Source organism: Fistularia commersonii, chromosome 30, assembly GCF_037954325.1.
Source record: "Fistularia commersonii isolate RoL2024-O1a breed Wild chromosome 30, RoL_Fcom_v1.0, whole genome shotgun sequence".
In the NCBI taxonomy this organism is placed as follows: domain Eukaryota; kingdom Metazoa; phylum Chordata; class Actinopteri; order Syngnathiformes; family Fistulariidae; genus Fistularia; species Fistularia commersonii.
This window is the reverse complement of record NC_141313.1, coordinates 1,098,506-1,117,005: the sequence shown is the minus strand read 5'-3', so window position 1 is coordinate 1,117,005 and position 18,500 is coordinate 1,098,506. Positions and strand designations below refer to the sequence as shown.

The 18,500-nt window shown below is 46.6% G+C and overlaps 2 protein-coding genes across 3 annotated transcripts; one reads left to right on the top strand and one right to left on the bottom strand.

The window, feature by feature from the left end:
- Nucleotides 1-997: 997 nt before the first annotated feature.
- abcf1 (ATP-binding cassette, sub-family F (GCN20), member 1) lies at nt 998-11,432 on the top strand. 2 transcript variants are annotated; one of them, XM_086178316.1, is made up of 25 exons: nt 998-1,164; nt 2,499-2,545; nt 2,635-2,712; nt 2,978-3,104; nt 3,191-3,225; nt 3,356-3,433; nt 6,006-6,056; nt 6,229-6,312; nt 6,700-6,783; nt 6,862-6,954; nt 7,030-7,152; nt 7,243-7,343; nt 7,442-7,527; nt 7,615-7,903; nt 7,991-8,074; nt 8,197-8,321; nt 8,399-8,511; nt 9,212-9,386; nt 9,881-9,955; nt 10,048-10,118; nt 10,198-10,230; nt 10,315-10,483; nt 10,601-10,665; nt 10,857-10,929; nt 11,116-11,432. In XM_086178316.1, the coding sequence occupies exons 1-25, from the start codon at nt 1,104-1,106 to the stop codon at nt 11,280-11,282; spliced, it is 2,487 nt and encodes an 828-aa protein (XP_086034442.1). In that variant the 5' UTR covers nt 998-1,103; the 3' UTR covers nt 11,283-11,432. The 2 variants fall into 2 exon arrangements, with proteins under 2 accessions (XP_086034442.1, XP_086034441.1); XM_086178315.1 differs by having other exon boundaries at nt 999-1,164; nt 2,496-2,545.
- A 1-nt stretch (nt 11,433) lies between these two features.
- mrps18b (mitochondrial ribosomal protein S18B) lies at nt 11,434-14,632 on the bottom strand. Its single transcript, XM_086178319.1, has 7 exons — nt 14,468-14,632; nt 12,938-13,115; nt 12,775-12,872; nt 12,625-12,693; nt 12,268-12,334; nt 12,119-12,178; nt 11,434-11,697 (listed from the first exon to the last, which is right to left on the bottom strand). The coding sequence occupies exons 1-7, from the start codon at nt 14,546-14,548 to the stop codon at nt 11,501-11,503; spliced, it is 750 nt and encodes a 249-aa protein (XP_086034445.1). The 5' UTR covers nt 14,549-14,632; the 3' UTR covers nt 11,434-11,500.
- Nucleotides 14,633-18,500: the final 3,868 nt, after the last annotated feature.

Below are 18,500 nucleotides of genomic sequence, written 5' to 3'. Positions count from 1 at the left end.
GTTCACGGCCGTGGGACAAATGACCACTACCCCAATTATTATCAGCATTATTATTATTTCGATTTGTTTTACGTCATTTCTTGTTATTATCACATCATCTATCGATAATTTATTCCCAATGTCTTGATTATTTGCTTGAAAACGCGGCTATTTCTTCTGCATTTTAAGTTTTATTTGTCTTTTATCCAAGGATTAAATGCACATCCTATCCATTTTTTTTTACAGGCAGCTCCGCTGTTAAAATGCTCTCGTCATTATCGCTTTCTGCTGTGAATAAATGTTGCCGAAGCCAACTTTGATGCTGATGTGCAAAAAAACTACCAGGAAACTACCAGAGTTACCAAATGAATCAACAAGTGATTGCTACATGCATCATGTACCACAGCATGTTTCATGGCCTCGTAACTAACAATCTCTTTGTTTCTCTTTCCCTCCCTCTCTGTCTCTTTATATGGCAAAAGGCAATGGGAATCTAAGACGGTAGTAACCCCTCATCTGTGCCAACAAAGAAAAGCAGCTCCTTGGTTAGTGTTCCGACATCTGCAAGTGGTCTCTGCAAGTGATGCATGCCAGGGCAAGGGTGAGCCATGACGAGCTCCTCAGTGACCAACCAGCCAACATACATCGAAGCAAGATTGCCCTTAGAAATCATAGATGATGAGTAAAGTCCTTAGGGATAGAAAATATTACCCCCCCCCCCCCCCCCCCCCCCAAAGAGAAGAGAACTGGAGGTCATGAAACAGAGGCAACAACTGACTCTCAGAGGGTAAGGGAGCGATGCCTAGGATGTGCAATATAAAGTGCCTGGAGCAACTGAAGCGAAGAGAATGAATAAACGGCTATTTAATTTCGATTCTGCCCCCCCAAAAATCCCCAAGATGTCAAGATCCAGTCTGATCAGATGATAAAAACTAGCTGCAGTTCTACCTTTCACCAGCAGAGGGCGCTGCGATACCGGAAGTCTAAGAAAACAACGGAAAATGTCGCGAGAATAAACTTTCTCGCTCACCCGGCATCCGCATCGTCTCACCGTTGGGCCGCATGACATATGTACTGTGGGCGCCCATCTAGCAATAATAGTTTCACAAACCCTCAGAAACAAAATGCCAAAGAAAGCGAAGGGAGAAGCAGAGTGGGTGGACGATGAAGTCGCTCCAGCTGCAGGTCAGTGACAAGTTTGTCGGTAATTCGACTGTATAGCGTTAATAGTTAGCATTAGTGTTGCTAGCAGTAGCTGATGCGAAATCTCTATTGAAAAAACACAAATTTTAAGGTCGCACCTCTGATTGATAGCTGGTGTATCCTGTCATAAACAAGTAAACGCATTTAAATGATTCCAAATGTAATTTGGGTCATTTGCATTAAGAACGATACGGGCAGCGCTTTAATTTTTTTTTTTACATTTAATTCTGTTTGTTCCGATGTCAGATGGGGCCTTCAATGCTAATCAAAACATCAAAATACGAATGATGTTAGCAAATGCCACTGGTTTCAGGTCAACTTTGTTGCTAGAGCTAGTCACAAAAGAGTTATACGACTGAAAAGTGGGGGCATAAAAATGATCACCAGATTTAATCTCTGTCATCATCCCAAGACTTCCTACTCGAACTTTCTGTTTTCCCTGCGATGTCATTTATTTTTAAAGTAACAATCCCTGCCAGGTTGGTGCTTTCTGCCCTCTGACACATAGCACTGTAAGCTAACATTAGCTTTTCAAAGTGATGCAATGCAAGTGCAATTCGTGAACTCCTATCTCACTTTCAAAGACTTTTGTATTCATTCCCCGTCCTGTGTTGTTTTTCACCGGGTGTGAGAAGTATAAGCATTGAAGTACGTGTGGGGAGAAGCATTGTCAGGTTGAAATGCTGAATCTTTAGGATTGGGGAATGCTCATTCACAGAATAATAAATAGGCCTTTATTGCCATTGCAGAGCACCAGCTGTGCAGGAAGACCACGTTTGGTTTCCAGCTCAGTATAGAATGAAAGACCGTATACAAGGGAACTGTAGATCAGAGTGTAACATAGATTATGTCTAACCTATGGAGGTAGAATAGATCAGGCATCCTGAATATAAGCTAAAGAAAGTCAGGATTCCTGTGTTGATAAAGCTGCTTTGTTCCACAAGGTGTCATTTTCTGACTAAAACCCAACTCTAAAAAAAAAAAACATGGTTAATTTTTCTGATTTTTTTTTACTACTGCTAGATGTTTCCCTTTTGCAAAAATTCTACTCACATCTGCAATCAGGAGATGCTTTGAAGACATTTGTCCAACATTTAATTCAAGTAGGGTTTGATCTTTCCTGTTACATGCAAGTATAATGTGCTCTCCTGATTTCTGTGGATGAAGGCGGCCATGAAGTTAGATGGTGATTAGTTGTGGGTTATATGAGGACCGTTGATTGGCCGTGGCCACCCAGAAGGTCAAAGGAGGCGAAGCGCTCTCCTGCTTTCATTTTCACACAGAACTTATATTTTGATTCTGGTTTATTTCAGCAGAAAAAACTGTGAAGAAGGGAAAAAAAGACAAGAAGGGCAAGAAGAGTGTGAGTACCAACCCTGTGATGACCCTGTTGTCGGCCGCTGTGTCTGCAGGTGCACGTCATCTAACTGGCACCATTTGTTTTTTTCTTAGTTCTTTGAGGAAATCGCCACTGATGCCAAACCTGAGAAGGAAGAGGAGGTCGTTGTGAAAGACACGCAAGGAAAACAGGTGAAAGATTATAAATTTGTCTTCTTAAAGCTTATTAAACTGATTTTATATGCTTGGATTTGGCTTGGTTATATTTCTCTGATTATTGTGTAAACAATGGCTATTATATTTTCTTATTAAGATATGTTATCCTAGCAGAGACACTCAGGTACATAAATCCAAATCCCACTTTAGTGTTTTTAGCCCTGCCTGGTTCTGAGTCTATCACAGATCCACAAGGCGGTGAACGCTTGTGACATTTCGTCTTGTCATCGTTTCCATCCAGCCCAACAAAAAGAAGAAGGACCGGCGGAAAGCAAAAGGTGGCGACGCAGATGAGGACGATGAGGACGTGATGCTAAAGCTGAAGAAACTCTCCATGCTGGAGAGTGACGAGGAGGAGGAGGAGCCTGGTAGGAAAAGTCTGGATTTAATAAAGAGTCTTATCTTAAACATTTGTGCCTGCTTTGTCACTCACTGACCTTGACTTCTTTCACAGTTGTCGCCCCGAGCAAAGGAACGAAGAAGACCAAGGTTTGTTGGTCCCACTTTATTCCGGCACATTCCCCCCCCCCCTACACACACACACACACACACACACACACACACACACACACACCGTGACTCCCGTCACTCAAACATGACACCTCTTCGTGTCTCTCAGGGGGTGAACAGCTTCGCCGCCCTCATTCAGAGCCAGAGTGAAGAGGAGGATTCGGAAGAGGAGAAACCAGAGAAAAAGGTACCGTCATTTCCAGACTATTGGGCGCACCTGAATAGAAATAACTAAATAAATGTATGTGTACATATATAGGTCGCACTTGTGTATAAGCCACAGGTGTCAGCGTTGTAACATGAGATATTTACACTTTTAACTAAATATATACCGGTAACATCCACAAATACGTACCGGAAATGCTTTTTTTTCCGAACAGTGGCTGTAACACGGCTGATGAAAAGAATAAATAGGAATAAGAATAAGAACAACTTTATTCATCCCGAAGGAAATTGTTGTGCCAGAGTTTCAAGTAAAACATAACAATAAGAAATAATAGTAGGAAATTGTATAAACAGTAAAAAAAAAAGGGGGGGGGGGGGGGACAATAAATACAAATAAAACTATAAAGTGTCAAAGTCAAGGCTATAAAGTGTTTTAAGGTCTTAAAAAGGTGGATGATAAATAAGACAGGGAAAAGTTCATCCTACATCCATCCATTTTTTTATCCCCGCTTTGTCCTGCTCCAGCTGACCGCTGTCTCAGTCTTCCTCCTGCGCACTAAAACTGTTAAAAGTTGTCTCCTTCGCTGTCGGAATTGAACATCCTCAGAATTTCACACTCATTTCATCGGTCTGATGTGACCAGGCTAAATGTTTTTGCGACGTGAAGCTTGTTAGCCCAAGAAAATCCTTATATTAGCCGCATCCGTGTGTAAGCTGCCGTGTTCAAAGCGTGTGGAAAAAGTAATCTTATAGTCCAGAAATGACAGTATCCTGCTCAGCCTGCATGGTTGTCCTGTGAAGCCAAACCCACAGCACCCTCTTGTGACGTAATCAACATCATATTCAACATCAGCCTCGCCCCGGGATATGTAAAATGTTTTTAAAATCTCTGTATAAGTATGCAGCCTTGTTCCCTTGGTTTTTCCTTGATAAAATACAGCGATCCCTCGCTATAACACGGTTTCGCTGCTTCACGGATTTGCATGGTGCATCGTGTTCTGCATTCTGATTGGCTAAAAGTCACTCCGCTTCTTCTCTCTATCAATAACGTTGCAGTTTAATATGTACACGTACGTAAAACAGCTTGACAAATTTACATGACGTACGTGCAAATTCTCTCGCAATTTCGAGTTTCTCTAAAACCCATAATGTTGACAAAACGCTCTGGAGCGACAAAAGGGCCCAAAAGGCAGCGGAAGATGCTATCTATGGCAGATAAAGTTAAACTTCTGGACATGCTAAGGGAAGCTAAAAGCTATGCGGCTGCAGGTCGGCATTACGGAATGAATGAATCTTCTGTTCGTTCTGTAAAGAAGGAAGAAAAAAACAGAAGGACGACAGCAGCGATAAGTTTTAATAAGGATGCAAAAAGGGTTGCAACTGTCCGCAATTTTTTTCGTAATGATTTTTAATTTTCTCCCGTTTAATCCAATTCCTCGGGTCACGGTGGGCGGAGCTAATCTCCACAATTTGAAGCCTTCTGTTCACATTGATGATTAAAATTATTATTTGACAGTACAGTACAGAAGTTATATGTTGAAAAAAACGTTTCTAAAGTACAGTACTTTTATTTGTGAAACAAATGATTGAGCCTGTAAAATGGTTTGTTCTTTCTTTTCAATGTATAATAGAGTATTTAATTGTATAATAATTTTGCCTATCACGGGTTCTTTTTGGAACGTAACCCCCGCGAAAAACAAGGGTTTACTGTATAGCATGAAAACTTTCTGGAGGGCTTTCCTGCTCCTCCGCCTCAAACCGGAGAATTATTCAAATGCGAGCGCTCACCGAGTTTTCAACAAGGCCTTTCTCCGACCCGTGTTGTCATGACAACATCGCATAGTTCGACCGCAACAGCAGCACCGGTGCTGAATGAGCAGTTTGAGCGGCTGGTGTTCCAGCCGGAGGTCCGTCCTGTCAGCTCAGCTCGAACCCTCTGCTTCCAGAAGAAGCCTTTATCAACCTTTTCTGTCTGAACTTCAAGTCAAGATGTGCCATGATATGTATATTTATCCATATTATGTTCCTTGGTGGCTTCAAAACTCATCTCAGTTGATGATCTCATGAAGAAAATGATATTTAATGTTGCTGCTGTCAGATGAAATGATAATATGAATTCTCATGTTATCAAACATGAGATTTCTAGCCTCATTGTGTTATTGTTAATTCACCAACATGGAATTGTAATATCTTCTGTTTTTTCAATCTGTAGTTTTGTTTGTTTTGTTTCAACCTGTCCACATCTGCTCTTTGAGCCAAAGTGTCATTTAATTCAATCAGAAGGAAACACCAATTGTGCCTTTTTAATACGACAAGTAAAGTTATATTGGATACTTTTAGTGCATTTTACTTATTTTCTTCTTGAACAGTGCTGTAATGTTTATTCAGGATGACAGAAACAGGAAAGCTCGAACTACTAATCTTTGTTTTTGCATCAATAGTGCCTTTCTCTCCCTGGGACAGTTTTCCGTCACAAAACCCTGGGCTGTTTAAATCCAGCACAGATATATGTAGAATGGACGCCTGGAGAAGTTTGTTACCTTTTCTTCTAAATCTGGTGTTTCTGTGCTTGTGTGTGTGTGTGTGTGTTGCAGGATGTTGACACGGGCAAAAAGAAGGACAAGTCAAAGCCCAGGAAGACAAAGGTGGGTGTCAGAAGACGTGTCTCCTCTTTCTCTCAGTTATCCTGGTCACTAGTTGTCTGTTGACTTCTCACGCCAAGCTGTTCCAGGTCACCAGGTCTTCTCCTGAACCACACACACATTCCCCAGATACGGAGCTTCCATAACGAGACATTGTCGTCTGTGAATCTGTCAGGATGAGCCCGAGGAGGCGGAGAAGAACGACGTTCCAGAAAAGGATTCCAAGAAAGCTAAAAAGCCCGAGACCAAGGCGTCCAAGGTGAGTGCAGCCGCTTGCCGACGGACCGACGGCGAGTGTGTACGTGCACAGAGTGTGTACGTGCACCGAACGCCAGCACCTTCACAGCTCCCTCAGTATCTCAGAACAAGGTTTTGGAAACGCCTCCTCCCCCATTATGGTCTGTATCTCAGAGGCTCGGTTCCTTCCGGAGCACCACGGCTTCATGGGCATTGAGACGGTGCGAAGGTCTGATATTTCCCCTGTGGATGTTTTAGTTCCCGAAGGTTTTGCCCAAAAGTTTCCAGCTTAAACGGCTGCGTGAAGATCCTTCAGAACATCTGGTGGGCCTTCATGGCTGGTCCTCTGCATGCTTTTGTCCTAATGGATGGAGATTATATATATATATGGATGGATCTGTTTGCACAGAAAGCCAGCGAGGAAGACGATGAAGACAACGAGGAGGAGGAGGAGGAGGAAGAGGAGAACAACAGCGACGGTGACATGATGATGGTATGTTTCCGGCCCGGGGTGTCGGTGGCGTCCACGCGGTGGTTAATGGGTGAGATAACGGAGTTCTCCGCCCGTCAGAGCGCCGAGGACGTGATTGCCGAGCAGGCCAAGAAGCAGGACGACCCCTTTGCCAACCTGAGCAAAAAGGAGAAGAAGAAGAAGAAGAAACAAGTAATCCCTCCCCGCTCTTGCTATCTGAAGACACCGACACCTCAGGCCGATTTCTGACTGAACATGTGATCGCAGATGGAGTACGAGCGCCAGGTGGCCAGCGTCCGTGCACAGAACGCCCTGGAGGGCGATTTCTCCATCTCCCAGGCTGAAATGTCCTCCAGACAGGCCATGCTGGAGAACGCCTCCGACATCAAGGTTAGCTCTCGGTCTTCTCCCGCCGCCGACGGCGCCGCCTGACAAAACGTTGGGACGTTTCACCCCCTGCCTGAAATGTGTGTTCTACAGCTGGAGAGGTTCAGCATCTCCGCTCACGGGAAGGAACTCTTCGTCAACGCCGACCTTCTGATCGTGGCGGGGAGAAGATACGGTTTGGTCGGACCGAACGGGTAAACGGCGGCGAAACCTGCTATGAATTCCCGCTCACAACAATGTTGTTTTTTAATTATTTGCATGTGACTGACCTGATCTCTGATTCGTCTCCTAGGAAAGGAAAAACCACATTACTGAAGCACATCGCTAACAGAGCTCTCAGTATCCCCCCGAATATTGACGTGCTGCTGTGTGAACAGGGTGAGTCACTGTGTGTGTGTGTGTGTGTGTGTGTGTGTGTGTGTGTGTGTGTGTGCCTGTCTCACTCTGTCCAATGGGTGTTTGCAGAGGTGGTGGCTGACGACACACCGGCAGTGCAAGCTGTGCTGAAGGCCGACACTCGGCGTCTGAAGCTCCTGGAGGAGGAGAGGCAGCTGCAGGCCCGGCTGGAGAAGGGAGAGGACAGCGTGGCCGAGAGGCTGGAGAAGGTCTACGAAGAGCTGAGGGTCATCGGAGCGGCGGCGGCCGAAGCCAAGGCCCGCAGGATCTTGGCTGGTCTGTCTTTTACCCCGGAGATGCAGAACAGACCCACCAAAAGGTTCTCTGGAGGTTGGAGGATGAGAGTCTCCCTTGCCAGGTGAAGCCCTCCTCCTCCTCCTCCTCCTCCTCCCCCCTGGTCCTGCACCCTGAAGCTCCACGCTGACTCTCAGGTGTCTCACCACAGAGCTCTGTTCATGGAGCCCACGCTGCTGATGCTGGACGAACCCACCAACCACCTCGACCTGAACGCCGTCATCTGGCTCAACAAGTACGGAGGCATAGAGGAGAGCATCCAGGACGCAGTGAAACATCTGCCTGCCTCCATGGTGTGTTACCCCGCGAGGGATTTTCTCCACGTTCTTAAAGCCTCGTGCATTTGTTGTTCCTCAGCTACCTTCAGGGCTGGAAGAAGACCCTCCTCATCGTGTCTCACGACCAAAGTTTCCTGGACGACGTGTGTACGGACATCATCCACTTGGACAACCAGAAGCTCTACTATTACAGAGGAAACTACCGTAAGCGTCCTGGCAGTGACTCCAGAGAGACCCTGGAGGCCTCGCTTTCTGGAGCATCCTCTCTTCTCTCTTTCCAGTGACCTTCAAGAAGATGTACGTGCAGAAGCAGAAAGAACTGCAGAAACAGTACGACAAGCAGGAGAAGAAGCTCAAGGAGCTGAAGGCCGGCGGGAAGTCCACCAAGCAGGCTGTGAGTAGGACGGAGATCGTCCCAATGATCGGACCCGCGGACGATTCCTGCATGTACCGGAATTTACGGACCGTTAGCCGCTACTTTTTTCACACGCTTTGAACGCTGCCGCTTAAACGGTGATGGTTCATTTATGAGTTTCACGTAGACGGTGCAGAACACGCGTGTGGTTCACACACGGGACATTGAGAGCGACACCTAAAGAGACTTAAGCGTGTGAAACGGAGGACTTTTCTTTAACTCCCACACGAAAGACAACAACGTCGGTGTGTTTAGTGGCAGGATAAAGACGAACAGAGCAATCAATGACTTTTCCTGGTAGGCCGCAGTATTTTTTAGTTTTTTCAACCTGACGTGTTACACACACTGTTTAGGGGGGGGGGAAAAAAACCTATGGTACGTATTTAATTAAAAGTTAAATTATCTTTCTGTAAAAATGTCTCATGTCACAAATGGACACTTGCAGCTAAAGACAAGTGTGTCCTTTTTTTTTTTTTTTTTTCAATTTTTCATTTCAAATGTAGTGATTGAAGCAATAGTTTGAAAATTATATGCACGCAAGTATCGTCTGCAGATACGATGTTTGATTGTAGCCAATGATGAGAACTAGATGTTGGCCGGCCTCATAAAACCCGGACGGACATTGGATTCATCTCCCTTTAACATTTGAGGCCGAACTCACGCGAACGTGTCCCCGCAGGAGAAGCAGACGAAGGAAGCCCTGACCAGGAAGCAGCAGAAGGGCAAGAAGAAGGGAGGTCAGGAGGAGGAGAGCCAGGAGGCCACGGAGCTCCTGAAGAGGCCAAAAGAATACACCGTCAAGTTCACCTTCCCCGACCCTCCCCCGCTGTCGCCCCCCATCCTGGGCCTCCACAGTGAGTCTCCGTCCTCCGGGACAGAAAACCGTCATGACTTCTCCTTCAAGCTTCATTCATCTCTTGCCGGAGGTTGATAACCCACCTGTCGGGATATTTTAGACCAGACTTTTCAAACTAAAATCTGCTTTCTACCAGTAAAGGAACGTGTTTGGAAATGGGGAAAGGTATTGAAGGCGATGGATAAAAATAGATGAACGCAGTGGAAGTGGGAAAAGTCCACAATGTCTGAAATGGAAACACCTTTGAGGAAAGAAGGTCGGTTATTGAGCGGCCTTTGGAAGCTCCTTAAATCCGTAGAGTCGATGAACGGCGGTGTTTGGAGGTGTTCGCTCCTACGCTGCCTGAAGTTCCGACAGACTTGGGGTTGATGGAAAAGCTGATTTGTAAACGGCGGTGACCTCAGAAAGCCGGATCAAACCCGATATTCCCTCGCACTCGGTGAAAACGCTCCGTGCCGCCGCCTTCAGCCGCTTCCCTCTGTCCTCACCCAGGTGTGGACTTCAGCTACGACAGCCACAAACCTCTCTTCAAGAACGTAGACTTCGGAATCGACATGGACTCCAGGAGTGAGTCACAGCCACGTCTCACTTCTCACGCTGATCCAGCCGAGCTTTTCACGCATGTTCACTTCTGACTAGATGTTCACCTCCCCCTGCAGTTTGTATAGTTGGACCCAACGGCGTGGGGAAAAGCACCCTGCTGCTGCTGCTCACCGGGAAAATAAACCCTGTATGTATGCAACGCCGGGATGCACCGAAACTGTCCTCCTGAATGTCACCGGACCAATGTGGACTTCTTTGTTTTCCAGACTAAAGGTGAAATGAGGAAGAACCATCGTTTGGTAAGCAGATCCAGGGCGCCGTCACATCGGTGGATTTATTGGGCGGCTTCTGAGGACTGACTGTGTGTGGAATCTTTGTGGCAGAAAGTGGGCTTCTTCAACCAGCAGTACGCCGACCAGCTCAACATGGAGGAGACCGCCACCGAGTACCTGATGAGGAACTTCAACCTGCCCTACCAAGACGGCAGGAAGTGTCTGGGACGCTTCGGCCTGGAGAGCCACGCGCACACCATCCAGATCTCCAAGCTGTCGGGTTCGTACGCGGAGCGCCGTCTACCACGGAAAATTTGTCGCTCCCGTCAGGCCATGTTCCTCGGCGCTCATAGGTGTAGCTCCCTGTCCTGAAGACCACGCTGTGCTCGTCCCTCAGGTGGTCAGAAGGCCAGAGTCGTGTTCGCCGAACTCTCCTGTCGTCAGCCAGATGTCCTGATCCTGGTGAGACGCACTGATGTCACCCAACGTTGTTGTTCTCTCTGCCGCCATTCTAATTTCTTTTGCTATTTTCTATTCCTATTTATTGACACTTATGCTGCTGTGAAAAAAGAATTTCCCCTATGGGGATCAATAAAGTTCATCTAAACCCGGCCGTGCTTCCCCGACCTGAGCCGTTCACTTGTATCTTGCAGGATGAGCCCACCAACAACCTGGACATCGAGTCCATCGACGCTTTATCCGAGGCCATCAACGAATACAAGGGAGGTGAGTGGAAAGAGGCATTGAAGAACCCGACCTTGTCTGGTCCCTTCAAATACGTGGAACCTTTGGCCCGTCGGAGCAAACCCATGGGACGAGCGATTCGCGAAAATACTGAGATTATCAGAAACCCTGATTTGAAGCGCCCGACGTTTCCCGCAGCAAGCTAACCGCTAGCCTCTTCATCCCCAGCCGTGATCATCGTGAGTCACGACGCTCGGCTCATCACCGAGACCCAGTGCCAGCTGTGGGTGGTGGAGGACTTCTCCATCAACCAGATCGACGGAGACTTTGACGACTACAAGCGGGAAGTGCTCGAGGCTCTGGGAGAAACCATGGTCAACAAGGTCAACCCGTGATCCGGAACGTGATCCAGAACGGCCCGCGTGCGCGATGGACTGAGACTGCAATCATGAGTCAAACACATCCAATGATACCATCCCTTTCTATAAATATAGAAGATATTGAATTATGCTCTCAAGCTGAAAAATAAAGTCTGTTTTTCAAACTTGGCATTTTGCATTTTATTCGCAGGATTTGGGGAGTAAAAGGTTTGGTTAGCAGTGCGCGTTGAGCTCTACTTCAGGTAATTCTTGTAGATTTTCTTCACTTTAGCCACTTCCTCCTGGTCAGGCGTTAGCGCTCCGTACCACGTGTACCAGCTCTCCCCAGAGGTCAGGGACGGGGAGGGGGCGGTGCAGCCCACCGCATCGTGGCAGTTGGAGTAGTCCTCTCCCTGAAAGTCCACTCGTGGGATCTGGAACGGCAGCAAACCTGCAACACGTCAAGAATCGATGACTGACGGGACTTCTGAAGATAAGTGTCCGATTTGCACGATAACAGCGGCAGATGGTGTTTGAGTGAAGTGTAATCCACGGAAGTGTTGACGCTCACAGGGAGGGAACTGGGTGCAGATTGGTTTGGCAAGAACCAAATTATGTCTTAAATGTGTCTAAGGATGTTGTTCCATTGAATCTGAAATTTCAAAAGTACTTTTGGTTCGAAATTACATTTCCGTTGATGACACTTGTGTTCCTGAGCAGAGGCGAGCGTTTCACTGTTTCTAAGTCGCTAACTGGTTTAGCATTGGTTCGGCCGTCAAAGTTTGGGACTCTGAAAATGTAATTCTATATTTGTCACCCCAAAGTTTGAAAACCCTTGTAGCTCTACGTAGTTAGACTCCAGCAGAACGTACCGTGGTCTCTTGCTGTATTGACGGCCTCGTTCAGCTTCTTCTGCTGCTTCATGCACACACCTGGGAACAAATGGCGACGTCGGTCACCTGGACGACCCCGGATCTCCGCGGGGTTCACACCCTACTATGGGGGAGACACGGGCACCTACCGGTCCGAGTGGGATCGTACACCATCATGGTGTGAGGGCTGACGAACTGCTGCAGCAGCTTCACGTTCTACCAGAGGAGACGAGACGCCGCATCAACGCACGGCTCGGAAACCATTTCTTAATTATGTTACCAACAACTTTTGGAGATCTTCTTGTCATGGCGATTAAAATTCAGAACCTCCCCACAGGCCATGAGACCCGAGGGAGCCTCTGGAATGTGGGGTTGCACGTCTTCAAGACCAGTTGCCACGACAAGAAGATTTCTACCAGAATACGGGAGTACGGAGGTTCTACGTAACTCCTTCAAAAGCTACTTAGATGACAAATGTCGTCGTATTGTGAAATTTCTGCCATTACCTGATAATGGATGATGATGTTTTGGTCTCGGCAGATGGGACAAGGGTTTCCGCAGATCTTGTCTCCTCTCTAAGAAGCAGAAGCAATGTTTAGAGACAGCTGTCAGCTTATATGGAGCGATCACAATCCAACACCGGAAGAAACACTTGCTATGCATGTCTTGTGTGTCTTCTGGGGGGGGATCCCTCCTTTGTGGTTCCTCCTGTAACCCGTCCACACCGGTTCGGTCCCGTATCGCTCTACGTATTCTGCAGAGGGGACATCGTCAGGAATCCAAACTAGCAAAGAGGCTCAGAATAGCCGCTCGGGATACCTTCGCTCTCCAGGTATTCCCAGGGTCGATCCTTGTACCGAGACAGAGTCTCTGCCGCCCGGGAGGCGTCTGCGTCCAGCAGGGACTCGGCTGAGCAGAAGGAGCGTCTCTGAGGGCTCCAGGCGGGGACGACGGGGACGACGGGGACACTTCTGACCGCCAGCCGCTGGAGACACACCTGAAGAGCACAGAGTTTACAGTTACATTGGCGAGCGGCGGCTGCCTACGAGCGAAAGAGCTTGTTTGCATGATAGACCCGTGGTTTCCTCCGGGTTCTCCAGGCTTCCACCCAGACGTGTAAACGGTTGTATGTCCATAGAACCATCATCCTGGGAAGCAAACAATTCCCGGTTCCATGTGTGTCGAAGTGTTGTTGTTGAGCAGATCATGGTCTAACCCAGTGTTTCCCAACCACTGTGCCGAGAGAGATCATCAGGTGTGCCGTGGGAAAATGCCCACTTTCACCTGATCGGTCCGAGAATTATTTATCCAACGTAAATAATGTGTCTTCCTATGTCTATGTGGGCAGCGTGTCCATTCCATGGCAACGGGTAGTGAATGAACCTGTGCGTCTGTGTATCAGAGGGATTAGTGACGCTTTGCGTGATACATTTTTAAAATAAAAAGTACTTGTATCTGCGTAAACAAACAAGCAGCGTTGTTGAAAACTACCAAGACGAGTGAGAAAGCAGTGAAAGCCGCTATAAAGTTGCTGAACTCGTCTCTAAATCAAAACAGCCACACATTAATACTACCTGCCGGCAAAATCATTGTAGAAGAAATGCTCGGCTCTGGCGTTGATAAAGAAATAGCCAGTTCTCTCAAATAATACCATTTTCAGACTTATTGATGACATGTCTTCGGACATTGCAGAAAAGTGTTCTGAAAAAGTTGCACATCAGTGGGAAATTTGCATTGCAACTTGACGAATCTACAGATATTAGATATATTAGATTTCACACTAAGTAAATTGAGACTACGGTTTCATTCTAATTCGTTAAAAACTGTTTTTTGACATATTTATTTGGAGGTGTGTCGTGTGATTTTTCCAATGTAAAACATGTGCCGTGGCTCAAAAAAGGTTGGGAAACACTGATCTAACCCATCATGGATGAACCAGAAGATAAATTAAATATCAGGCCCTGTGATTGATGGACAAGCGGCCCAGAATGTTGCTCGAATTAGATGAATAAATGAATGTCAGTCAAGAACTTGAAAGTTATTCCCAGGAATGTGTCAATCTTGATGACACATTAGCACCAGATGCTAGCAGGCTGTTACCCAAACATGACTGTCATGAGGACGGAAGCCGGCAGTCACAGCCATACTGTTCGTTATTAGGAACACAAGGTAGAAGTAGTACAGTAAATACGATGGTTATAAGTACTAAATCGCACCATTTCAGATATGAATTTAAAGTAGGACGTTTATTCCAAGTTATAATAAATGTCCGTATCAAAGCTAAGCCGGAAGCTAGCTTCCTGTGTTTCACTCCTAAACCGGAAGTGGGGCCTCCGTGTACGGTAGTACCTGGAGCCGCGGCGCCGGACGGAGGGCGAGGGGTGAGCCGCGGCACAGCACCTTGGCGACGCTTCTCACGGAGGCTGCCATCTTTCCTCTCCTGTCTTCTTCTATGGCTTATTCCTCTCCTCCTCTCTTCTTCGTTAACTTTTTTCCCCAACGTATTTTTTTTGTCTTTCCGGTTCACTACCGCCTCCGTGCGTCCAGTTTCAACCAGTACGGGTGCTCGCTAGCGCCCTCTAGTGGCCACATTCTGAAGCGCAGCTATTGACGTGTTCGGGTTTCTTTGGTCCATTTAATGAATTCATTATCTAATCAATAAATCACTCGGACACATCTGTATCTATATATCCTCCTGCCTGGGAGCTCTAATTCCAGCATCCGTCCACCGATTCGCTCACTATCCCTCCTCTCTTCATGACGTAACCATCTCAGTCTATGTCCAAAACATCTACCATGTGTCGTCCCTCTGATGGCCTCATTCCTGATCCTCTCCATCCTGTCTTTTGGTCATTGTCACTGTATCTAGTCCATACAGCATGGCTGCCCTCACCACTGTCTCCTCCACCTTTCCTTTCATTCTGGCTGATAGCCTTCTATATTTTCAAACCACTGACATTTTTCTCCACCCGTTCCAACCTGCTTGAACCCGTCTCTTCACCTCTTTTCCACACTCTCCAATCCCTGGGCTGTTGACCCTGAGCACTCGAAATCCTCCAACTTGATCTCCACTCCCTGTAGCCTCACCGTTCCACCCGGGTTCCTCTCATTCACACACATATATTCTGTCTTGCTGCGACTAACTTTCATTCCTCTCCTTTCCAGAGCATACCTCCACCTCTCTAGATGTTCCTCTACCTGTCCTCTGCTCTCACTACAGATCACAATGTCATCTGCAAACATCATGGTCCCTTGAGATTCCTGTCTTATCTCATCTGCCAGCCTATCCATCACAATTGCGTGATGGATAGGCTCAGAGCTGATCCCTGATGGAGTCCCACCTCCACCTTGAACTTCTCTGTTACCCCTACAGCACACCGTACCAGTGTCTCACAGCTAGCATACATGTCCTGCACCAGTCTAACATACTTCTCTGCCACTCCAGACTTCCTCATACAATACCAGAGCTCCTCTCTTGGCACCCTGTCATATGTCTTTTGTAGGTCTACAAAAACACAATGCAGCTCCCTCTGGCCTTCTCTGTACTTCTCTATTAGCATTCTCAATGCAAATACTGCATCTGTAGTACTCTTCCTAGGCATGAAGCCATACTGCTGTTCACAAATGCTGACTTCTGCTCTCAGTCTAGTTTCCACTACTCTTTCCCATAACTTCATTGTATGGCTCATCAACTTTATCCCTCTGTAGTTGCCACAATTCTGCACATCCCCTTTATTCTTAAAAATAGGCACCATCACATTGTGTCTCCATTCTTCAGGCATCTTCTCACTCTCTAAGATCCTGTTGAATAATCTAGTCAGAAAATCTACCGCTGCCTTTCCTAGACACTTCCACAAGTATCAACTGCCTTTCCACTCTTCATCCTCTTCAATGTCTTCCTCACTTCACTTTTACTAATCTCTGCTAATTCGTTTCTACAATAGTCACGTCTTCTACCTTTGCCTCTCTTTTATTTTCCACAGTCATCAGCTCTTCAAAGTACTCTTTCCATCTTCCCATCACTCTTCTAGCATCTGTCAATACATTTCCCTCTCTGTCCTTTATCACCCGGACCTGTTGTACATCCTTTCCATCTTTATCTCTCTGTTTCGCCAACCTGTATAGATCATTCTCACCCTCCTTTCTATCCAACCGAGCATACAAGTCATCGTACACCCTTTGTTTTGCCTTTGCTGCCCTTGCCTTGCTACTCCCTCTACTCCTGTCCAATGTTCCCTCTTATTTTTCATATATCTGTGCATATCGACAATCTCGCTGAGCACACTGAGGACCACTGTGAGCAACATTGGATGTGCACGCTTTGGCCACACATCAGAATCACACGTAGGATCATACCTTCTATTATGTCCATGTTATTCCTTCAGAAAACTCGCTTGCTGCTTTAGCTTCGCTGCATGTTTTGCAGAGCAACCTTTCTCACACGAAAAAGAAAAAAATCTCATCCAGTTTCACCGCTGGTTCTTCTATGCGCACGTACTCCGACAGCCGTTCCAACTTAAAAGAACCACATTTTTTTTTTACTTTGTTTTGGTGAGTAGACGGATCACATTCACAGCTCGTTTTGCCATGATAAGGTGTTAGCATGTTAGCATTAGCGTCACTTAACTCCGCCACAACGTTATTATTGTTATATCGCGTGTATGGGCAGAACACGTGCGCAAGTACCCTCATTGCCGTGTTTGGCTGCGTAGCGTGATTACATCGTATCATATGATTGTCTAGACACCTGTCACTCACTGAGTTACACAGCAAAATGATACAGAAAAAAATTGTGATAAATCTAATTCATCGGCAGTGCGCTCACTGCGCCGGATGGGTTTTCTTGTGCGCTGAGAGTGTGCGAGCAGTGCGCAATTTCGCAGTTGCGCAGCTTAGAGGGAACATTGCTTCTGTCTGTTCTCTTCAGTCCTCTCAGCGTCCCACTTCTTCTTCGCTAACCGCTTTCTCTGTATAAACTCCTGCTCTTCCTCATTCCACCACCAAGTCTCCTTATCTACTTTCCTTCCAGATGACACACCAAGTACTCTTCTACCTGTCTCCCTGATAACACTAGCTGTTGTTGTCCAATCATCTGGAAGCTCACCCTGACCACCCAGACCCTTTCTCAACTCCTCCCTGAAAACCATGCAACACTCCTCGTTTTTCAGCTTCCACCACTTTGTCCTCTGCTCTGCCTTTGTCCTCTTCATCTTCCTTGTCACCAGAGTCATCCTACAAACCACCATCCTATGCTGTCTGGCTACACTCTCACCTACAACTACTTTGCAGTCACTGATCTCTTTCAGGGTACCTCGTCTATACAAGATGTAGTCTACCTGCGTGCTCCTACCTCCGCTCTTATAAGTTACCCTATGTTCCTGTTTTTTCTGGAAAAAGGTGTTCACTACAGCCATTTCCATCCTTTTTGCAAAATCTACCACCATCTGTCCCTCTGCATTCCTATCCTGGATACCAAATCTGCCCATCACTTCTTCATCCCCTCTATTGCCTTCACCGACATGTCCATTGAAGTCTGCACCAATGACCACTCTCTCATTTCTGGGAATATTCTGCATCACTTCATCTAACTCATTCCAGAACTTCTCCTTCTCTTCAGATTCACATCCCACCTGTGGTTCATAGCCACTAACAACATTGAGCATCACACCTTCAATTTGCAGTTTCAGACTCATAAGTCTATCTGACATTCTTTTCACCTCTAGGACGTTCCTTACGAACTCCTCTTTCAAGATAACGCCTACTCCATTTCTCCTCTTGTCAGTACCATAATAGTACAACTTAAAGCTGCTCCTAAGCTTCTAGCCTTACTACCTTCCCACCTGGTCTCCTGGACACACAGTATATCCACCTTCCTTCTCTGCATCATGTCCACCAACTCTCTACCTTTTCCTGTCATAGTCCCAATATTCAAAGTCCCTCCTCTCAGTCCCAGACTCTTGCCTTTCCTCCTCTCTCTCTGCTTCCGAACATGCCTTCCTCCTCTGCTTCTCTGACCCACAGTAGCCCAGTTTTCACTGGTTCCCTGTAGGTCATCAGTAGCAATGGCGGTAGTTGTTAACCCGGTCCTCGACCGATCCAGTTTGATCTGGTTACTATGGTTGATTCACATGTTTGGTTTGGGGAAAAGTTTTATGCCAGATGCCCTTCCTGACGCAACCCTCTGCATTTATCCGAGCTTGGGACCGGCTCTGGGAGACCCTGGCTTGGGGAAACACCGGCCAGTGTCGCCCTGAGGCTGCATTTACTTTTACAAAGTTACAAAGTGTTATTATTTATCTAGAATTAAAGTAGGGTTGACTTGACTGATGCACCAACTTTTTCTTAATACCAGTAGATCAATACAACCTGTAATGCACATTTA

Bases quoted from the DNA above. Each gene is read 5' to 3' on its own strand.
- abcf1 (XM_086178315.1), top strand. From the start codon at position 1,104: ATGCCAAAGAAAGCGAAGGGAGAAGCAGAGTGGGTGGACGATGAAGTC. The intron at 3,226-3,355 runs GTTTGTTGGTCC...CGTGTCTCTCAG, and splicing joins AAGGAACGAAGAAGACCAAG to GGGGTGAACAGCTTCGCCGC. The intron at 10,231-10,314 runs GTAAGCAGATCC...TCTTTGTGGCAG, and splicing joins TGAGGAAGAACCATCGTTTG to AAAGTGGGCTTCTTCAACCA.
- mrps18b (XM_086178319.1), bottom strand. From the start codon at position 14,548: ATGGCAGCCTCCGTGAGAAGCGTCGCCAAGGTGCTGTGCCGCGGCTCA. The intron at 13,116-14,467 runs GTACTACCGTAC...TGTGCTCTTCAG, and splicing joins GTCCGGCGCCGCGGCTCCAG to GTGTGTCTCCAGCGGCTGGC. The intron at 12,179-12,267 runs GTAGGTGCCCGT...ATTTGTTCCCAG, and splicing joins GTACGATCCCACTCGGACCG to GTGTGTGCATGAAGCAGCAG.